This window comes from Pelophylax lessonae (genome assembly GCF_965119305.1).
Source record: "Pelophylax lessonae genome assembly, chromosome: 11".
Classification (NCBI taxonomy): Eukaryota; Metazoa; Chordata; class Amphibia; order Anura; family Ranidae; genus Pelophylax; species Pelophylax lessonae.
This window is the reverse complement of record NC_138778.1, coordinates 191,321,582-191,344,371: the sequence shown is the minus strand read 5'-3', so window position 1 is coordinate 191,344,371 and position 22,790 is coordinate 191,321,582. Positions and strand designations below refer to the sequence as shown.

The following is a 22,790-nucleotide window of genomic DNA, read 5'->3' as shown; positions in this document are numbered from 1 at the left end:
ATGCTAACTTCGCTGCTGCCTTGGCCTTTGGGTTAGGCGCTGAGTGGCCAAACGCCTTGCTCTGTTGTATTGCTCCCAGTGGAATAGATTCCCTTCCCTACCTTCCTCTTTTCCCTTTTTAGGTTAGCTTTGTTTTCCTGACCTATTATGTAGTATTTGAGCACTGTTACCCAGGCCAACTGATGGCTCATTGCCTTTGCTGTCTCCTCCTGTTTGCTAATGATGTGCTTATGTGCTTCTTGCACCCTTGTTTGTTTTGCACTGTACTGAATGGTATGATTATGGTTGAATTTTTTTTTTTAAATTGATATTTGAACAATGCTATTCTTATGCTCAATAAAAGTTTATTTTCTTGAAAAAAAAAAAAAAAAACAGGAACAGAAGCAAGAATTAACCACTGTTGCAGTTTTACATTGGTACTTTGACGTTAAACACCGGTGTTATGACTGCAGATAGCTGCCATAACCCCAGTATTTTTTTAAACTGCGGGTGGTCCTCTTTCACGTAAGGGTGGTCCCAGTGGCGGATTATCCTTGGGATCTCCCTTATGGGCGGCGGTAAAGGTGCCCCTCCCGCTGCCTCCCGGTCGCTTTTCCCGCTTACCGGATCCGTCCAAAACTATACGATCCGCTGTCCTCTCAGGCAGGAAGTCAAGTGAGGGCAAGATGGCCCTCACTCAACTCTAAGAGCCCATTCAGACTAGCGCGACTTGTCAGGCGACCAAGTCGCCTGACAAGTTGCGGTCGCTCGCCATTGAGTAGTACAGGACCCGTTCTAATAGGACCGACACAAGTCGCTCCGACTTAGAAAAAGGGTCCTGTACTACTTTGGGGCACCGCGACTTTACAGGTCACCCCTCGAAGTCGGATCGCCTCAGTGTGAACCGGCTCTAAGGCCTTGGAGGACCAGAGCGACGTCATACGTCGCTTCCTAGCAACGGATTTAAAGAGCCCATTTTTTTTTCTTCATGAAAAAAAATGACTTTTTTTTTTATTATTATTTTGGTGTTGATGTGATTTCTATTACAAGGGATGTTTACATTCCTTGTAACAGGAATAAAAGTGATCAAATCTTAGAAAAAAAACAAAAAAAAACAGTGTAAAAATAAAAAATAAGAGATAAAATAAATAGGAAAAAAAAAAATGAAAGCGCCTCGTCCCCGTTAGCTCATGCGCAGAAGCAAACGCATACGCAAGTCGCGCCCTCATATGTAAACATTGTTTAATTCACACATATGAGGTATCGCCACAATTGTTTGAGCGAGAGCAATAATCTGAGCCCTAGACCTCCTCTGTAACTCTAAACTGTAGAAATTTTTAAAATGTCGCCCATGGGGATTTTTAAGTACCAATGTCTGTCGCCATTCCACAAACGTGCGCAATTTTGAAGCATGACATGTTGGGTATCTTTTTACTCGGCGTAACATTATCTTTCACATTAGAGAAAAAAATTGGGCTCACTTTATTGATTTCTTATTTTTAATTAAAAAAAGTGTATTTTTTTTTCCAAAACAATTGCGTTGGTAAGACTGCTGTGCAAATGCAGTGTGATATTGCAACGATCTCCATTTTTTTCTCTAGGGTCGCTGCAAAAAAATAAATAAAATATATATATATATATATATATATATATATATATATATATACAGGGAGTGCAGAATTATTAGGCAAATGAGTATTTTGACCACATCATCCTCTTTATGCATGTTGTCTTACTCCAAGCTGTATAGGCTCGAAAGCCTACTACCAATTAAGCATATTAGGTGATGTGCATCTCTGTAATGAGAAGGGGTGTGGTCTAATGACATCAACACCCTATATCAGGTGTGCATAATTATAAGGCAACTTCCTTTCCTTGGGCAAAATGGGTCAAAAGAAGGACTTGACAGGCTCAGAAAAGTCAAAAATAGTGAGATATCTTGCAGAGGGATGCAGCACTCTTAAAATTGCAAAGCTTCTGAAGCGTGATCATCGAACAATCAAGCATTTCATTCAAAATAGTCAACAGGGTCACAAGAAGCGTGTGGAAAAACCAAGGCGCAAAATAACAGCCCATGAACTGAGAAAAGTCAAGCGTGCAGCTGCCAAGATGCCACTTGCCACCAGTTTGGCCATATTTCAGAGCTGCAACATCACTGGAGTGCCCAAAAGCACAAGGTGTGCAATACTCAGAGACATGGCCTAGGTAAGAAAGGCTGAAAGACGACCACCACTGAACAAGACACACAAGCTGAAACGTCAAGACTGGGCCATGAAATATCTCAAGACTGATTTTTCAAAGGTTTTATGGACTGATGAAATGAGAGTGAGTCTTGATGGGCCAGATGGATGGGCCCGTGGCTGGATTGGTAAAGGGCAGAGAGCTCCAGTCCGACTCAGACGCCAGCAAGGTGGAGATGGAGTACTGGTTTGGGCTGGTATCATCAAAGATGAGCTTGTGGGGCCTTTTCAGGTTGAGGATGGAGTCAAGCTCAACTCCCAGTCCTACTGCCAGTTTCTGGAAGACACCTTCTTCAAGCAGTGGTACAGGAAGAAGTCTGCATCCTTCAAGAAAAACATGATTTTCATGCAGGACAATGCTCCATCACACGCGTCCAAGTACTCCACAGCGTGGCTGGCAAGAAAGGGTATAAAAGAAGAAAAGCTAATGACATGGCCTCCTTGTTCACCTGATCTGAACCCCATTGAGAACCTGTGGTCCATCATCAAATGTGAGATTTACAAGGCGGGAAAACAGTACACCTCTCTGTCTGGGAGGCTGTGGTTGCTGCTGCACGCAATGTTGATGGTGAACAGATCAAAACACTGACAGAATCCATGGATGGCAGGCTTTTGAGTGTCCTTGCAAAGAAAGGTGGCTATATTGGTCACTGATTTGTTTTTGTTTTGTTTTTGAATGTCAGAAATGTATATTTGTGAATGTTGAGATGTTATATTGGTTTCACTGGTAAAAATAAATAATTGAAATGGGTATACTGTATATTTGATTTTTGTTAAGTTGCCTAATAATTATGCACAGTAATAGTCACCTGCACACACAGATATAAAATAGCTAAAACTAAAAACAAACTAAAAACTACTTCCAAAAATAGTCAGCTTTGATATTAATGAGTTTTTTGGGTTCATTGAGAACATGGTTGTTGTTCAATAATAAAATGAATCCTCAAAAATACTCATTTGCCTAATAATTCTGCACTCCCTGTGTGTGTATATATATATATATATATATATATATATATATATATATATATATATATATATATATATAATGTTTGGAGGTTCTAAGTAATTTTCTAGCAAAATAAATGATTTTAACTTGTAAACAACAAGTGTCAGTAAAAGGCCCAGTCCAGAATTGGTTGAAGATAAAGAAGTTGCATACTTGGGAATTATTTAAATTAGCTGCTTAAAAACTGGATTGAGGGTTTCATATCACTTTAAGCCCCCCCCCCCTTTTTTTTTGTTAATTACTTTATCCTTTCCTCTAATGCTGCGCTCTTCTGGCCGGTTACCCAACATTGCAGGTCATTTCTCTTCTGTGGCTTCAGGGGGCAGTCCTTACTCTTGAACAGAGTTTTTGGAGTCCTGTTAACCCTTTGCATTCCAAGAGCTGATCTTCCATAGTAGGACTATATTATTACTGAGTGCTGGTTATGCCTTATCCATCATTATTCTGATTCACCATTTTTTTATAAGCTGTGATCTGTCTTCATGTGCTCTACTCCGACATGTTTTAAACTTAAGGCCCAAACACACAATATGAAAATCGTCTGAAAATTTCCGTATGAGGCACGATTGGTTGATTTTCTGATTGTTAGTATGGTGCTTTCGACAGCTGATTCTGACTGTTCAAATGACAAAAACTGAAAGTGCAAGCTAGAAAATTTTTATTGCACGTGAACAAAACGCCTGATTTCTGTTTAATTGTTACAGTTTTCATCTGAAAAAAATCAGAAGGGCAAAACTACCCATGCTCAGAAACGAAAGAATACTTTACAATACATGACATCACTTCCAAAGTTGTATTCTGTCATACAATAATTTTTGTAGCTCGAGTAAGCTCTTCATTTTCAATATGAGGCTAGTCTGCAAAAAAAAACGGACGATTATTTGTCCGATTTTCTCATTGTATGTACCAGTCTTTAATCTTGAATAGCTCAGGGATTGATTTACTAAATCTGGAGAGTGCAAAATGTGGTGTAGCTGTGCATAGTAGCTAATCAGCCTGCAAATTTTTTTTTGTCAAAGCTTTATTGAACAAGCTGAAGTTAGAAGCTGATTGGCTACCATGCACAGCTGCACCAGATTTTGCACTCTCCAGTTTTAGTAAATCATTTCCACAGTGTTTACATAATGAGGTGTGAACAACATTCTGTGCAGTACTGTGAGCCTGGATCGGCGTGGTGACGTTCCCCCAGGGGGTGTGTCCACGATGGTCTGGACTCACATTCAACCCAGAAGAAGACCAGTGTTCTGTTGAATAATGCAGATTGTCAGATAATGCCTCTGACAATCTGCGCATGCTCAGTAGTGACATCACTCCAGCTGATCGCCAACACTGCGCATGTGCAGATTGTCGGAGGCATTGTCCGATGATCAGCACAGCATGTGCACAGAGCTGTCAGTGTAGACCCTAGCACTGCACTGCTCAGCAGAAGGAGACCAGTGTTCTGTTGAATAATGCAGATTGTCAGATAATACCTCCGATGATTTGCACATGTGCAGTAGTGACATCACTCCAGCCGATCTGGCGATCAGCTGGTGTGAAGTCAACACTGCGCATGTGCAGATCATCGGAGGCATTATCCGACGATCAGCACAGCATGCGCACAGAGCTGTCAGTGTAGACCCTAGGACTGCAGTGCTGGGCAAGGGCAACCCAACACCGGGGGAACCGACTGATTATCCTTTGGGGGGGGATCTACCCTCCTTCTCACGCCACACTGCACCGCCCAGCAGGGGGGACAGACCCGATCCTTCACCAAGGGAAAAACTGACCTAGTCTTCACTGGGGAGGACCGATCTACGGGAGACACTCCGATATAAATACCTCTGATGTGCCCATCCCAGGTCTGTCTTTCTCTGGGGGAACACCGATCTACCATCACCCCGCACTATACATTTCCAACTCCGCTGTGCCTGAGTCACCTTCCAATCAGCTGGACACCCTCCATCCTCCTCCCTCCCTTCCAGCTAGCCAGCCATCAGCTGGGGTGACATCACTACTGCGCATGCGCAGATCGTCAGAGGCATTATCTGACGATCTGCATTATTTGACAGAACACCAGCACTAGAGTCAATCATCTTTGTTGCACAGCGCCACTGCTGGGCTATTGAGTTCTTACTTTTTTTTTCACATGGTGAAACTAATATCTTTTCTATCTAGTTTGGTTTAGTGTAGGGAAGTGTTTTGTGTCAGGTTATAAGGCTATAATTATTCCCACACCAGCACCACAGCGGGGAGTAAGGAAAATATCTATTGGAGATAACATCTTATTTAGGTTCAAGTGGTTGTAAAGGCATACTTTTTTCCCAAAATAATAAACATATTATACTTACTGGCTCTGTGTAATGGTATTGTATAAAGTGGCAACTTATCTCCTCTTCTGGGGTCCCATGCCCCCCCCCCCCCCCCCCCGCCGGCGCTCGCTGCTCCTCCTCTTCAAAACCTTTGGGTATGGGCATGCTCCTGAGCCGGGCTGTGTGCATGCATAGATACACACAGCGCAGCTCGCCCACATCCCCCGCTTCTTCCTCACGGGGTTTGATTGGCTCCCACTGTTGCCTCTGTGTGCTGTGAAAAGAGGGAAAGAGAGAGAGCAGTGCTGCTGTAGACAAGCACAGCGCAGGATCAAAAGAGGAGCCAAGTAAGTGTTTAACCACTTCAGATTTTACCCTCTTCATGACCAGGCCGTTTTTTTGCTATTTAGCACTGGTAATTACACAACATGCAAACACTTTACCCAAATTTTATATATATATTTTTTCACACAAATAGAGGTTTCTTATGGCAGTATGCGATCCCCACTTGGTTTTTTATTTTTTGCGCTATAAACAAAAAGACCAAAAATTTTGCAAAAAAACAAACAAAAAAAAAAAAAAACATTTTTTACTTTGGTATAAAACATATCGGAAAAAAAATAAAAAATAAAATTTCAATTTAGGCCGCAATGTATCCTGCTACATGTCTTTTGTAAAAAGAGATCCCAATAAGCCTATATTATTTGTGTAAAACGTTAAGGTGTCTGTGAACTATGATATATATATATACTGGAATTTGTATTTATTTTTTATCTTGTAATGGCGGTGATCAGCGACTTATAGTGGGACTGTGATAGTTTGGCGGACAATCTGACACTAACTGACACTGGGGGGAACTAACACTGACACCACTAGTGACAATAATACAGTGATTAGTGCTAATAATATACACCAGTGATGGCGAACCTTGGCACCCCAGATGTTTTGGAACTACATTTCCCATGAAGCCCATGCACTCTGCAGTGTAGTGGAGCATCATGGGAAACCTAGTTCCAAAACATCTGGGGTGCCAAGGCTCACCATTACTGACACACACTGTCACTGTAGTAATGACAATGGCTGAGAAGGAAGAGGAGAGGGGCGGGCCGGGCGGAGCAGAAGGAAGGATGAATGGCTGCTGTCATAGGAAGTCCTGCCTCCTATGATAGACAGCACAGTGGCCCAATGCCGGGACATGGGACGTGTGACATCTATCATAGACGCCGGGACGTCAGATGACAGCAGCGGCTCGTACTCGCTTCTCCTCGGCACGGGCCGACCCCCCTCTGCCTTAGTGCTGCCTGGCCTTTTTTTAAAAAATATATGGGCGATCTGTGCGATGTAATGGTGCTGGCTAGGCTGCTTTGGGGAAACTGCGCTTGCGAGGCTGCATTAGGGACACTGCGCTGGCGAGGCTGCTTTGGGGACACCAGTGATGGCGAACCTTGGCACCCCAGATGTTTTGGAACTACATTTCCCATGAAGCTCATGCACTCTGCAGTGTAGTGGAGCATCATGGGAAATATAGTTCCAAAACATCTGGGGTGCCAAGGCTCACCATTACTGACATACACTGTCACTGTAGTAATGACAATGGCTGAGAAGGGGTTAACATTTAGGGGCAATCAATGGGGTTAATTGTGTGCCTGACGATGTGTACTGTGTGCTGTTTTAACTAAGCAATTTACCAATTTAACTCCCCGCTTTGCAGGGGGAAAAGAAAACGGCACATCGCTGCTGTCTGTAGCGAGCCCTGTGTTGTTTACCAGCACAGGGCTCTCTTCTGTCATACGCTCAGCTGTTCAGTGGGTTCTGGCTATAAATCACTAGCGGAGACTCGCTGATCGGCATGTGCTGTAGCGAATGACAGCACAGTACATGATCCAGCGCTGCCACAGTATTAGTGTGGTGGGCGGTCCTGAAGTAGAACCACTTTAAAAACAGCTGAAGACTGCAATTTTCTATGTAACCTGTGCCCAGCCTTTATACATCAGCCTGAACGCTACCTGAACTCTCCAATACACACAATAAAAGTTCAACAGACAAAATACATTAGAAATTATTTTACTTTTTTAGCAAGGAACAGAGACAATTAAAATAGTTCGCAGTCAAAAAGCTTAATCTTTTCTTCCCATGTAAATGCTAATACACACAAATAGAGAGACAAAAATAACATAGGCAAATAACACATTAACAATGGATTACATTTTCCTTGGGGCCAGCCCAAGTTTGCAGTACAAAAATTACCTTTTTTTTTTTCTATAGCTCTGTGGTTTAAAAATATGGACAAAAATATAAGTTGTTGGTCAAGCAGAAGATTGGCAAATATTACAGATATCAATTAAATAGAATTAGGGGATAATCGATTAAAACATCATCTAGGTAACAATGCAGATACTACATATTATCAATACTTTACCAAGGCTATTAAGAAAAAACAATAAAATATATGCCTTAGCTCTTAAATAAGAACCTTCAACAGCTGTAGTGTTGATAGCTGGCTTTATGTTGAAAAAAAAATAAAAATAAAGAAATGAATACATATGTAGAATTTGGGGGCTAAACACAAAAATCAAACCATAAGTGACAATGCACTTTAAATGGAAGGTACACTTTTCCAAAAAGATTTTAATAAATTATATAGGTATGGACAACGTCAAACAAAAATAAATCTGTATTCTCAGCCCAAAATACCCCCTTAGGCTCGGTTCACACTATGGCGACACGACTCCTTACTACTTCGGGGGCGACTTGTGCATTACATTGCACCACGACTTCGGAGCGACTTGCAGGGACTTCACATAATGGAAGTGTATGCAAGTCGCTCCGAGGTCACCGGAAGTAGTACAGGACCCTTTTTCTAAGTCGGAGCGACTTGTGTTGCTCCTATTAGAACGGGTCCTGTAGCGGTCAATGGACTGTGAGGCTGACAAGTCGCGCTAGTGTGGACTGGCTCTCATACTACCAGAATGTCTCAATTTGTAGTTCAGCAGTTACAAGAGCATGATCATAAATACAGAGGGGTGGCTGAATACGACTATGGTTTAATTTCTTGTATTTTGTAAAATTTCAATAAAAATCTATTGAAAAATCTACGTTTCCCTCAATGGACTCTCCAAGAAAAAGGTTTTAGAGGGAATAATAAAAACAAATGAGCACTGTCTGTGATACTTTTTTAATGGCACTAATATCTAAATTTTCAGGACGGGCTTTCAGGGTTTGTGCAAATGAAAAAAGTATCACACATAGTACTCACCATAGTTGTTTTGGTACAAGCGCACTTTTACGGCTCCAATCACTTCAAGCGCGGGGAGTACAAAAATTGTATTTTCTATTTGGGCCATTAAAAGACTAATTAAAATGTAAAATTTAATTTATTAAAATTTTAGGTTTCAGGATGTCCAAAAACAGCCCAATAAAGGGGTGAGTAACAGCAAACAAAGGCTAACAGGCCCAAGAAAACAGAACTGAGGACTGCCTGCAGTTCAAGGAGCCACCTGAAGAACCTTGCGCCTTACAACTGGTATCAGATGATGATATAACGTCCACCTGGTAGAATTTAGAGAACATGTGAGCAGAAGACTGGATGGCAGACCTACAAATCTGGGAAACAGTTCCTTGATGCCAAGAAGCCCTCACAGATCTAGTCGAGTGTGCCTTCAAAGGAAGGCTTGGATCCTGATCCTTGAGACTATTGGCTTGGATGACGTTTGCACAAGCCACCAAGAGATGGTGGAAAAAGAAGCTGGTGCATCCTTAAATTGTCCATCCAGAATTACAAAAAGGAAACTTGATATGGGGCATTTACTATATAGGCCAGGCATGTCCAACCTGTGGCCCGGGGGCCGCATGCGGCCCAGAACCACAGGCAATGCGGCCCACTGCCCCCTGACAATTTTTTTTTTTTGCTGGGGAGGAAGGAAGTCGAGTCGGGGCATGGCCACAGAGGTTTCCAGCTAACTGTAGGCAGAGGCTGCCTCGGAGGGGATCATCCTCTAGTTGTGTTAAATTAGTGCTGGTGGGGCGCTGCAGCGCGGGAAGGGCGCAGCAGCGTTTTATTACTTATATACCTTAACTATAGTATATATTTTATATGCGGCCCGAGAAAATTTCTCTACACTCAATGTGGCCCAGAGAAGCCAAAAGGTTGGACACCCATGATATAGGGCATTATAAGAGTCTCTTTCTCAGCCACACAAGTTGATACTGGTTTACTGGAAATCTGAGGACCCACCTACCCTAAGGGAATGGTTAAAAAGCATTGGTGACACCTTGAGTTTAGAGAAACATATCTATCCACACAGAGGGTGTTCGGGTAAATTTGAAAAGATATGGGCGAATTAGTTGGAAATTCCCGGGCTAACGTCCATGGACCTGACCATGGATAGGTTTTTATAGAGTAATGCTGGGTGAAGAGAATAAAATATGGGATTGTTTCCTGTATACTCATTGCTATTGTTTCGGCAAATTGTTTAATGATCATATGGCTTGATCATGTACCCTCGTAATGGCACTGTACTATCTTTCTTATTCTATGACCTTGTACTATCTATCTTTTTCAATAAAGTTTGGTTGCTGGATAAAAAAAAAGAATTACAAAGAATCAGTTTTCCTAAAGTAAGCAGTGGCTGAGAGACTAACAGCTCAAATCATATTCAGGCAATGGAGGGAAATTTGCTTTTAGTCAACTGATGCTGGACAGAGGAACAGGAGAACAATTCCTTGGTTGAGGTGAAGGGCAGAAATAACCCTAGGCAAGAAGGAAGTTCAGGGCCTCAACACCACCTTGTTACTTGGCGGATCCAAAAAGAGTTAATCGAAGGATAAGGCCACCGTTTCAGACACTTGCCCAGCAGAGGTGATGGCTACAAGAAACACCACCTTATGTGTGAGAGTAGAGAGAGGAAGGCCTCTAATGTGTTCAAACAGTGGTTTTTTAAGTGCAGATGGAGCCAGATTTAGATCCCAAGGAGTCACTGGGAAATGGACAGGGGGAGCTAAACAGCAGATATTTTCTGCAATGGTCTTAATCAGAGTAAGAGGCCAATGATCTATAAAACATAATAGAAAGAGCAGAAACCCGATCCTTGATAATGCGGAGAGCCAGACAAGTTTCCAGAGAATTTGTCTCCCATGGATAATCTCCTGGGGTGGAAACCCTGAGACACAAAACAAGTATAGTAAGCCTTTAATGTCCCATTATAGATCCTATAAGAAATAGACTTCCCAGTTTTTAGGCTTGTAGCAATCACAGACTCAGAGTGCCCATATCCCTCAGAAGGCAGGCTTCAACAGCCATGCTATTAAAGCTGGCAACCATGAAGCAAGATGGCAATTAATTCAATGGGACTGAAGGTCCTGATAATCTGGTAGAGCCCATTGGATGTCTGCCAGGAGTCTTACCAGGTCAGCATACAACTTGGGCCAGTAAGAAGCTATGGGGATCACTGGAATGCCTTCAAATTTGATCCTGCAAGGCAGATCAGAAGTGTGAGTGGAGGGAAGGCAAAGATCACCAATCCCATGGAGCCACCAGAGCATCACTGCTTTTTCTAGAGGATACCTATGGTGCTTTTCCACTGCATGGAACCGAACGGTTTGGCGCGCTTTTGTGCTTTTCCACTGCTGGTACCGCATGGTATGGTGTAGGAACGGTTCGGTACGGCTGCGCTTTTTCACTGCATAGAACCGAACGGTACGGCTCTCAAAAACAGTACCACCTCGATTGTGGTTCCATACCCGGTGGTACCATATCCCACAATCCTTAGCATGCAGTCACTACTAGCCACTGATTGGTCAGAGAATCCCACCCACTTAACTTTAGTACTACTTTAGTGGAAAAGCAAACCATACCGTACCGTACCGAACCGTTCCAACACCGTACCATGCGGTACCAGCAGTGGAAAAGCAAACCAGGCCAAGCAGGGCCGAGTAGAGCCGAGCCGGTACTTGCAGTGGAAAAGTGCCACTAGTTCCTTGATACTGTATGGCATGAAAGAGTGTAACATGTGCAAACATACACCACTTAGCAGATTACGTCAGTGCTCCGTCCAACAGAATTTCATCCTCCACTGCAAAAAAACAGCAGGAGTAGAGTATAAAGGCCTCATTGACCTATGTAACTGATGTTGCTCTTGATGCAGTGGCTTACCTGCCTACTAGAGTCTTCAGAAACACCAAGCAATGAAGCAATGCCAATGCCTCTGAACCTTAAAAAAAAAAAAACAATCCACAGCTATCTTTTATCACAACAGATTTTGGAATGTGGCCCATGGTCATTTACAGGCTATCTCTGCATGTCGAGTCTAGTGGGGTCTGGAAGCAGTACAGTATTCCAAAAACTTGGCTGACGACAACCATTCTCAAAAGCTGAAAATTATAAAATTTCCCTCTAGGATTACCTTGTGATGGATTTGTTTGGGATTTCTCCTCTCTAATCCATCAGTGTGACCACACATGATCTGGTGATCCATGAGTAAATGTTAATATACAAAAAAAAGAAATAAAAGGGCCAGCCTCTAATGTTACTGGTCATCTTACAAAAATTTTTTATCAACCTCCTGACATCTCTTCTCTGTCTAGTCTCAACAGTCCATCAAACAGCGTTTGTTTTCCTGACTATTAAACGCCAGTCCATACAAAACAGATTTGGGTAGATGCTAGGTTTGCCAGCTCATCCATAATTCTCGAGCGACGGTTCCTTATTTTCAGTAAATTACTCTAATAGGGCTGAACGATAGTCGATATGATATCGACTATCATCCTGCGGGCGTGGGCGTTATTCATAACGCCGAAGACACGATATTTAGCATTAGGCAAGGGGCATGGCCGGAAGACGTGCGGGATGGACGCGGCTTGTGAGAGCTCCAATACCGCCGTACAGAATCCTCAGCAATCCTCCTAAATCTCCCCTATTCAGGGAGAAAAAACAGCTTGGGGAGACCCATCGAGGCACCAGAGACCAATACTGCCCGGTATTGCGGAGGAAAGACTCCGTTCTGAGGAGCGCAGAGTTGAGGCCTACACAGGCACAGAAGCCGCGGCCTTGCCTAGATCGGAGCGCGATCGCGTGCTTGTGGTTCCCGATAAGGCCTACTTACTCCGCACTCATTCAGGACTTGCCTCCATCCCCCGGGTGCCCCCAAAGCCATACACAGACCTCCTAATCTTCACAAAAATAACCCCAGTGTACTCATATCCCTCAGCAAGCTGTGCCGACTGCCATCTTGGCTGCACAGGGGGACACAGATCCACAGCAGACTGCAACTCTCTCACCTTGTTCAGCAATCCCCCCTTGCATAGAACTCTTTCAGCAGCCGCTCTACAGCATTAGGCAGGGAGAAGTCGGGACTCGGGGGGATTCTTCTACCTCCTACCACCACTGTGAGTCCTGACTCTGCCTAATCCACTGTCAGTGTCTTCTGCATTCTACCCAGTTAAATATTGCAATATATATCGTTGAAAAACGAATATCGCAATGTACTTTTTTTCCCCACTATCGTGCAGCACTAGACTCTAATAATTTCTCTCGATCCACAAGTTAAAAATTTTGGATTTTTAGTACACAAGTGGCACAAATGAGTGAGGGTAAACTTGTCCAGCCTGGTTTTCAGTTGCAGCTTTTAGCGCCGGAGACAAAAGGCGGGGAAGTGAGTCCAGTCACTGCGGTGGCTATTTGTTCTGCAGCTGCTATGGCAACTTTGCTGGCTCTTATGTAAATAAAAGCACATTAAACATTAATAAAGTTATACTAAAAAATATTGATTTCCCCAACAAGCAGTTTTTTTTATGCACTGTTCAGCTCTTAAACATTAGCCATAGACTTGATAATATAGGGTAATAAATGGTCAGTCCTCTAAAAAATGTTATTTCTGTGCTGGGTAGATCGTGACATATGAGTCACACACCAGCTGCTTAATAGCTCCCAAGGATGCTCAGGGCATCGGAGTTCCCAGCTCTACCCACATGTCTTGTCTTCTACAAACAGCTCACAATCCTTTATTGTATTTTTTATTATTCTTCAGAAGATGTAGCAGAAGGTGTGATGCTTTGGAGTTGATTTATTAAAGACAAATAGACTGCATTTTGCAAAGTGCAGTTGCACTCTACAAGAGCAGTTGCTCCAGTACTTAGTAAATAAGCAGAAGCTCTGCGGACTTCCATCATCCAATTATGTGCAAGCAAAAATGCTTTTATCTTTTCAGTTTTCCTTGCACGTGATTGGGTATTCTTTGCAAAGTAAAGCTTTACCTCAATTACTAAGCTCTGGCGCAACTGCACAATCTATTTGCCTTTAGTAAATCCACCCCTTTCTTTCTGATCAAGGTGGGACCTCTAGCACATCATTTGAGTTTCTGACAAATACCAGAAGCCAAAGTCTTTTTCCACCCCTGGCACAGAACCAAAAACAAATACTTTGGGTGAACTTAGCACCTAAATGTTCCTCTAGCCTGCTGCTAATATTCCAACAGCTAAGGCAGCCAGTCTCAGATCATTAAGGCATTCTCTCAGGCTGATCAAAGGGAACTTGTTTTTAGAGATAACTTGCTCAGAAGCAAGACAGACTTGCAATTTGTGTGAACAAACTTTAAATTTAGAATCTAAAAACATTCATTTTTATCACAAGTGCATGGGATTAATAGTACAACTAGCCCCCAAAGGAAGAACAGACCAGCTATTCTTCATGGGCGACTTACTAACTAGACACTCCATCAATCAACAATCTGTACCAATCCACGTAACCACATTGTAATACTCTGAATGTACGTGAAAAAAGTGCACAAACAAGCAAGTGTCACAATTGGCCCTGTGATATATGGTGCTAAAGTATTTCACAGAGGTCAATGGAAAAGATTAGTAATATTTTTTGTTAACAAAAATCAACCTGTGTGCCATTGCAAGTGGATTGGTAACACAAAAAATGCATATAATTTACTAAAAAGAAATGCCTAAGGCCCCGTTCACACTGGGGCGACGCTACTTTGCCGGGCGACCTCATAGGTCGCGGCGCGCTGCTCGCCCCGCGACCTCGGAGCGGCCGGCACGGACTTCATAACATTGAAGTCTATGCAGGTCGCTCCGGGTCGCCCCAAAGAAGCTCCGGATCCTTTTTCTAAGTCGGAGCGACTTGTGTCGCTTCTATTAGAACGGGTCCGCAGCTTCTCTATGGAAGGCGACCTACGGCGACCTGTCAGGCGACCAGGTCGCCCCAGTGTGAACGGGGGCTAAAAGGGAACATGAAAAAAATCAGCAAATTGCATCAATTTTTAAATAGGAAATGTGCAAACCTAGCCTTGCATAAAATGGCCGTTCTCTGTAATGTGATAGGTGGGTTTTAAATAACAGTAGCTCAGTGGTCACAAGGGTTCATAAAAATATTTGCCACTGGCTATTCCACCTTTCTGAACTTCCCTTTATTTCTTGTTTGATAAAAACTAAAAAAAAAAAAAAAAGGATTTGTCAGCAATCAAAAAAGGAACTGTTCAGGTGAGTCAGTTTCACAAAATTCAGTTCCAACATTAGGCAATCACGCGGATCTTGAAGTTTGGACTGTAGCACACGTGGGTGCCCTTAGGCAGAAACTTTGACATAAATAAACCAAGCCAAAGGAACGCATTGATAGAACATAAATATGTGCAATAAACAAACAGGACATTGCTTACGAGGAACAAGAATACACTTTTCCTAAAAGGATAAGTGGTGTTTCCCTTTGAGAGGTAACAAATTGGGTGGAACACATAAGATAAAAAAAAAGGTGGTAGTTGCAATGATTCAAGCTAAAGTGCACCTGTCACCTATTCCACTCTGCCATGCCAGAAAATGCTGGAAATTGTAGTTCTGTACAGGTTGAAGCCTCCATGACAAATTCTACAGTTAGTTAAGCCCCTTCCAACAATGCATTTTGGACCAATTGGCTTAAGTGATCACTTCACCTTTCTAAAAAAAAAGGGATTTTTGACTTACCATAAAATCCATTTCTCTGATGTTCATTGACGGACATAGCTCCTGATCTTCTTAACCACTGGGTTATATTACCCCCTACAGGAGTAGGACACTAGGCAGAATAAAATTCTAGCTATGTCTATGGGCAGTCCGAGGGGGTATAATCTCTCTCTCTGTTATGGGTACTCAGTTTTGTTACAAGCAGTTTGAGAAGAAAGCCAACTCCATAGAGGGGTGGGTGCTGTGTCCGTCAATGAATATCAGAGAAATGGATTTTATGGTATGTCAAAAATCCCATTTTCTCCTTCGTTCATTGACTGACACAGCTCCTGATCTTCTTAACCATTGGGACGTCCCAAAGCAGAGTTAAACATGAGGGGTGGGAACAGCAAAAAAGATATTCCCAAGGCTAACAATAGCCAACCAGGTAAACAGGAGCTCAACCAAAACAAATGGAGCTCACCTGAAAAAAAAACAATACACCCTCAAAGAGGACCAGGTACTCTAAACAGCAGCCTGCAAAACCTTGCGGCCAAAAGAAGCATCCGCAGATGCCAACACATCAACTTTATAGAACTTGTGAAAGTATGCAACGATGACCAGGTGGCCGCCTTGCAAACCTGTGTCACTGATGCCTGATGATGGAAGGCCCAGGAGGCACTGAGCGCACAGGTAGAGTGCACCTTGACAGGGAAAGAAGGAACCTGACCTCTGATGGAATAGGCCTGGATTACTGTCTGTCTGATCCATCTGGAAATGGTCGCAGAGGAAGCAGACGGAGTTCCATCCGTGAGCACAAATAGTGAGTCTAACTTCCTAAAAGACTCCGTAGCTGCCAGGTACACCCTAATTGCCCGGACCACATCCAAGGCATGCAAGGCAATATCCTTCTGATGTTTTGGCCTGGGATGACCTTTGGAAGGAACGACGGACAGGGATGAAGAACCACCTTATTTCTGTGAACCACTAAGTAAGGTGAAAGACAGGATAACGCTGCCAATTCCGACACCCTGCACGCAGAGGTAAAGCCACCAAGAAGGCCACCTTCTGGGACAGCATAAGCAGGGGAATTTCCCGAAGATTCTCAAAAGGAGGCTTTTGGAGGACTGAGAGCACCAAATTAGGGTCCCAAAGCGGCAATGGAGACTGCACTGGAGAGGCCAAGTGCCTAACTCAGTAAAGAAAAGTACGCACCAGGGAGTATGTGGCCAAGGGCCATTGAAAGAAGACCACTAAGGCCGACACCTGACCCTTGATAGTACTCAAGGCCAGTTTCAGCTCAACCCCCCATTGAAGGAAGATCAAGACCTGAGTCACATAGAAAGAGTGAGGATGAACCTCAAGAGACTCACACCACGCAATGTACGACTTCTATGTACAATGGTAGATCTTCCTAGAAGTAGATTTTCTAGCTTTTGACAACCTTGGAATCACTGACGCAGACAAACCTCTATCCATCAGCACCTGGCATTCAACAGCCAAGCCGTAAAAGCCAGCGACTGTAAAGCAGGATGGAAGATTAGTCCTTGGGATAGAAGATTCTCCCTGAGAGGAAGCTTTTAAGGAACGTCGGTGACCAGCCGCACCAGACTGGCGTACTAAAGGCGAGGGCAGGCCGGAGCCACTAAGATGACTGGAATCCCTTCTGCCTCAATCCTGCGTAGAAGTCTTGGCAGAAGCTTGAGTGAAGGGAAAGGCGTAAATCAGACGATACTGACACCACAAGGCAACAGTGCGTCTGTGGCATCCGTCAGAGAATCCCGTGACCGAGCCACAAACCTCTGCACCTTTCTGTTGAGCTGAGATGCCAACAGATCCACCTCAGGGATGCCCCAACGGAGACACAACTGATGAAAAACCTCCGGATGAAGGGACTACTCCCCTTAGTCCAACGGCTGCGGTAATCCGCCTGCCAGTTTTCCACCCTGGGAATATGTACGGTAGTGAGGGCTGGAACAAACCATTCTGCCCACCTTAGAATGCCAGCTACCTCCTGAGCCACCTGGACACTTTTTGTGCCCCCCTGGTGATTGACATAAGCCACCAGAGAACGCAAGTCGGAGAACGAAGCCACCATATCAGGGACTCCTTCGTTTCTCGGCTTAGCCGGATCTGAATGTCCAGAGACTGCGGATTTTTGTCCCATTTGGCCAGAATCTCCCTTTGCAGGGATCTCGTATGGAACTGTGCAAATGGAACTGCCTCAAAGGTAGACACCATCAGGCCCAGTACCCGCATGCAAGTCTGGAGGGATGACAATTTCTGGAGTTTGGCCAGAGGTAGGAGCACTCTGGCTAAGGTCGAGTCCAGAGTCAGATCCAGGTAGTCCAGCTTTGTGGTTGGAACTGGAGCAGACTTTTGAAAATTCAAAATTCAGCCTTACTCCCTCAGAGTTTGTATGGTGATTTCCAGGTTTTCCACCAGAGCAGTAGGAGACTCTGCTTACAGAAGGAGGTCCTCCAAGTAGCCCAGTACCACGACCCCCTGTTGGCGTAACAATACTAGCACCGGGGCTAACACTTTTGTGAAGACCCGAGAAGCAGAGGCGAGACTAAAGAGTAACGCCACAAACTGATAATGCTCCTCTCCCACGGAAAAGCAGAGGAAGCGCTGGTGAGCGGCACATATTGGAATGGGTAGGTAAGCATCCTTGATATTGATAGAGGCAAGGAAATCCCCCTGATGCAGGGATGCCACCACCGTGCGAATGAACTCCATTCTGAACTTCTGCACCCGCACAAAGCAGTTAAGCGCCTTGAGGTCCAGGATTGGATGCACCTTGCCTTCCTCCCTGAGAACTGTAAACAAGTTTGAGTAAAAATCCTAAAAATGTTTCGAAGTCAGAACCGGGACAATAACCCCCTTGAAGTAACAGGTCATGTACCGCCCCAAAAAGACCCTGTCGGCCTATAGCAGAGAGAGGGAGTATACTCCTTGGGACTGCCCATAGGCATAGCCAGACTTTTTTTTCTGCCTAGTGTCCTACTCCTGTAGGGGGTAGTATAACCCAATGGTTAAGAAAACCAGGAGCTGTGTCCGTCAATGAACGAAAGAGAAATATTGAATGCAAATCTTTTTGCAGGTAAAAAAAAAAAATGTGCATTTATTAATATTTTTTTGGAAGCCTGTAATGCATTGCACCCAGGATTAACAGATCACGGGTGCAATCTCAGGCTCCTGCAGACTGTCAGTGTATCTGTCTACTCATACCTCGTACGGGCAGGCAGTTATACAATGACAGGGAGACTCAATGAACTACCTAGAGTGTGCAAAAGCCCTCTGGTAGTTCATTGAGAACTACAAGCCGTCAGCCACAAAGGCTGTTGGTACTTAAAGTTCATTCATTCACAGATCTCTGTGAATGAATGACGAAGCTGTGTGGGCGGAGCCCTTCACAGCCATGTTCTTTTTAAATTATGACAGCAGATGTGGGGAGAAGATTCCCGGCTTGCACTCCCAATGAGGGTACAGGAAACGACGAGAGGCCGCAGGAGTGGGAACATTTTACATGTTCCACCCTAAAAACGGTTGGAACGTGTAACATGTTCCCAAAGACAAACTTATCCTTTAAATGTCCATGTAGAAGTATTACATTTTCTTTAGCTGCAGTTTAAGCCTAAAGGAGACACTTACATATTTTTATTCCCATCAGCTAAGATGTCTCTAGAACTAGGTGTGCAAGTTGTCTCTCGACAACCACGCCTAAGGTATAATTTCAAAAACTGCTCTTCCAGTTTATTTCAGTAAGTTGTCAGTCAGTAAAATAGAAGGTAGAAAATACACCAGAGGAGAATTCCTAAACTTAAGTCATGGAGATGGCTTTTGGAGGTCCATCTGGGTTTCTTTCAAAATGAAATAAAAAAGTGACAGGATGGGGAAAAGTGTTTAGAAAAAGTGTTTCTAGATGCCAGCATTAAAACATGCCACACTGACAAAATAAAACGATAAGCCAATTAATTTTATAGAAGTCTGACATCAAAAATGAGATTAGATTCTTACCACTAGTGGGCAGACTTTTAGTGAAATTTCTGGCATTTCTTGTAGTTTCCTGCTTTGTAAGAACTTGCCATTCTAGTGTTAATAATGAGACTGCAGACAGAAGCAAAATTCTCAAGATTTTTGCCATTCTGAATGACCACCGATGAGCCCACTACTATACCCACGTTTCATGACTGGCTCTAGGAGAGCTGCTAATAAACCAGCTGATGGCTTGAAGCATATCAAGGAGAAGGGAAGTCTGGGGAATTTAATAATATGACATCCCCAGTGCTCCCAAAGCCATATTTACTGCATATTTCAATGCACTACTAAAGGAATGCTGAGGGTGCTGTACTCTGAAGCCGTTATCATTTACAACGTATCAAATGCACAAAGTAATATAGGACTGCTAAAAAAAGGCTTGAAAATTCAAACGTCCTTAACAACCTAAAGCAAAAAATACATCTTTTTATGGAAAAGGAAGTAAAATGATGTTATGCTGCATTTTATATCATAGGCATGCACAGGGGTTGTGCCAGGTGTGCCTGGGCACACCCTAATCAATACGTGCAGTGCCAATCCCCCCCGTGTTTGTCCCCCCATCCCACAGTGCTGGCTTCCCTCCTCTCCTCTTCCCTTGGCGGCTGCGGGGGATGTTTCAGGATGGAGAGCGGGGGATGGGGCGAGTAAATATGTGATTACTATGATTCACTTTGTGAATAAACAGGAAGCGAGTCAAAACAGAACACTCCCCATTCATTCACTGTCCAGTGCAGTTGAGCCTGCAGAGAAAGGCATGTGTGTTTGAGCTTTGGGGTGCGCACACCCTAATGTTTTATATATATGTAGTGTTTGGGTGAATTCTTTAACTATCTGCCCTAATTCAGTAGACCCATTAATGCTCTTTAAGCCTCAAAGTCTTTAGTATTATCATTATACATAAACTAAAACTATCCTAAAACTATCTTTTTTGTGCTGGGAGTTGTGTCTTAAAACGACCGGCCAATCTTTCCTCTGAACAACCCTGTCTCAAGAAGATGTTAACGCCTTAAAAACCACAGAAATTAGTAAATTGACCCAATTGCGCTTAAAAAAATATCTTATCTACGGTTGAGCCTGCCTGTGAGTATTGGAATGGCTACAGGAGAGCCCCAGTCTTCCATCTGAATGGCCTCCATGTCCTCCTAGAGGACAAGCATGGAAAGATGAACGATGGAGCTCTGGGTTAAGAAGGGAGAACAGAGATCCTTCAAACATGAGTACCGAAAAATTCTAAGCTATAGTATAAAAACAAAAAAAAAAAAACACTATATAGACGGACGGCGTCTATACATTTTCCCTTTCTGTGGAAAGCTTACAGCGGAGGAAGCGTACACACTGTGTGCATAGTGGTAACTAGACTGGTGGAGGCACCATTCTCAAACAGTCCCATATACACATCCATCTGGTCAGCAGCATCGGCGCTCCACCTCTGAAGATTGCCTTCGAAGCTTAAATCCCTTTCCAGATGTGGCGCTGGCATTGGCTGATGGGATTCTTTTACCTAAAGAAAAAGAGAAGAGATATTTAAAGAGACTACCATCTCACCCATTACGGCAGAGGTCTCCACATAAGGGAAGGACCAGTTTATTTTCCTTCAGACTTTTAGGCGGCTGGACTGTGGAGAGCGGAAGTAGAAAGTTTCCTGGCATCAGTGGGAGTATACATTGCCCCATTTGGTATTGGAGGGAGGAATAGTGCCCTATGGTTGGTATCATAGGGAGGAAAAGTGCCCCATTGTTGATGTCAGTGGGAGAACTGGTGCCCATTGTTGTCGTCAGTAGGCAGAATTCTGTCTTGGATCAGTGGGACGAATACTGCCCCGAGGGCTGGATACAGGCAATCAAAGGGCTGCATCTGGCACCCGGCCACAGTTTGGTGACCACTGAATTAGGGCAAAGAGACAGAATCCCCAATCAGACCACCTCCAACCTGATAACAACCAAATTCTTCAATGTTTTGTTGTTTTGCTAGAGTTACTGAGAAATGACAAGGTATGGAGGCACATATGGGTAGAATGAGGAAGTGATTGGCGCTACCTAATGGGGTGTTTGGGAAATCAGATTGTTTAGATGTTATTACGTCACTCCTAAGAATAAATGATATACCTGGTGTTTGGTATGGAGTGTGTATATATATCTAATGTAAATATGCGTGATAAAAATTAAAATCAGTGTGTATCCATATTAAGTGACAAGCATAAAAAATAAACAGTAAAACTATTTCTGTGTATATAAAGTTCAAACGCTAAAAGTGCAAGTACCAATCTGCGTGTTGATATAAAAAGATATATAAATAAATAAATATGTGCAGACCCAAAGTGAACGTGTGCAAATTTGGTGCAGTGAATGATCGGTGTGTTACACAATGTGTGTGAAATAAATAAATATGTGCAAAATCCGCGATAAACCTGTATGGTTAGTGGCTAGTTACAAGAATAAATGGATATATCTAATATCCCTGGTATGTGTGTAAAAGTCGGCAATGGGCTCTTCCAGATTGGATAAACAAAATAAATATCCAGGTGTGTGCAAATCTGCTAGTTAGGAGCTAATAATAAAGTAAAAAATGTGTTTATAAATACAAAAATTAATGTGCAGTGGTGAGTGCAGGTAGCATTAAATTCTACCTTATCAGTAAGCAAACTGCAAGTGTGTGGTAATATAGGAGTACAGTAAACCCCCCTCCATTGCGGGGGTTACGTTCCGGACCCAGCCGCGAAAAGTGAAATTCCGCGAAATAGAAAAACCCTATTAAAATGCATTGTAGGCATGTTTTTTTACTGTCACTGTACGTGTAGAAGCATTTTAAGGTCTTTAAACACACTTTTAAAACAATAGAAACTCATTTAAACACATAAAAGATACTTAGAGACATAGCAAGAGCTATGAAAAACACAAAAATCTTTCATTTTTAATGATTTATATAGTAAAATAACATTACAAAAAAAACCGCGAATTACCGGGACCGCAAAAACTGAACCGCGATGTAGCGGGGGATTACTGTATGTCTTATTTAAAATGGATGGATGCATATACTCTTGCCTGTAGGTGTGTACAGTTCCAGTAGTGGGTATAAACTGAGAGTTTAACACAAGCAATAAATATTAGTAATAAATATAGCTGCCAATAAATAGGTGCAACGGTGCAATTGTGAAAGAGAAAAAACTGTGCAAATTCAGCAAAATAGGTGGGTATCACTGTAGAACGACACAACGGATAAGTCCAAATATCATGCAATCAAAACTGGTGAATGAATCCAAAAAGTCCTATAATTATATAGTCCATATAAAATGGTTAAGGTGCTCTTTTC

The 22,790-nt window shown here is 43.1% G+C and overlaps 1 protein-coding gene across 1 annotated transcript in view; it reads right to left on the bottom strand.

Moving 5' to 3' along the window:
- Positions 1-20,265: 20,265 nt before the first annotated feature.
- Positions 20,266-22,790, bottom strand: part of RAB22A (RAB22A, member RAS oncogene family) — a 45,342-nt gene continuing 42,817 nt past the window's right edge. The window contains exon 7 of the mRNA XM_082271944.1: positions 20,266-20,982. Coding sequence (XP_082128070.1) covers positions 20,888-20,982 — 95 coding nt within the window. The 3' untranslated portion in view covers positions 20,266-20,887. The remainder of the gene's footprint in view (positions 20,983-22,790) is intronic.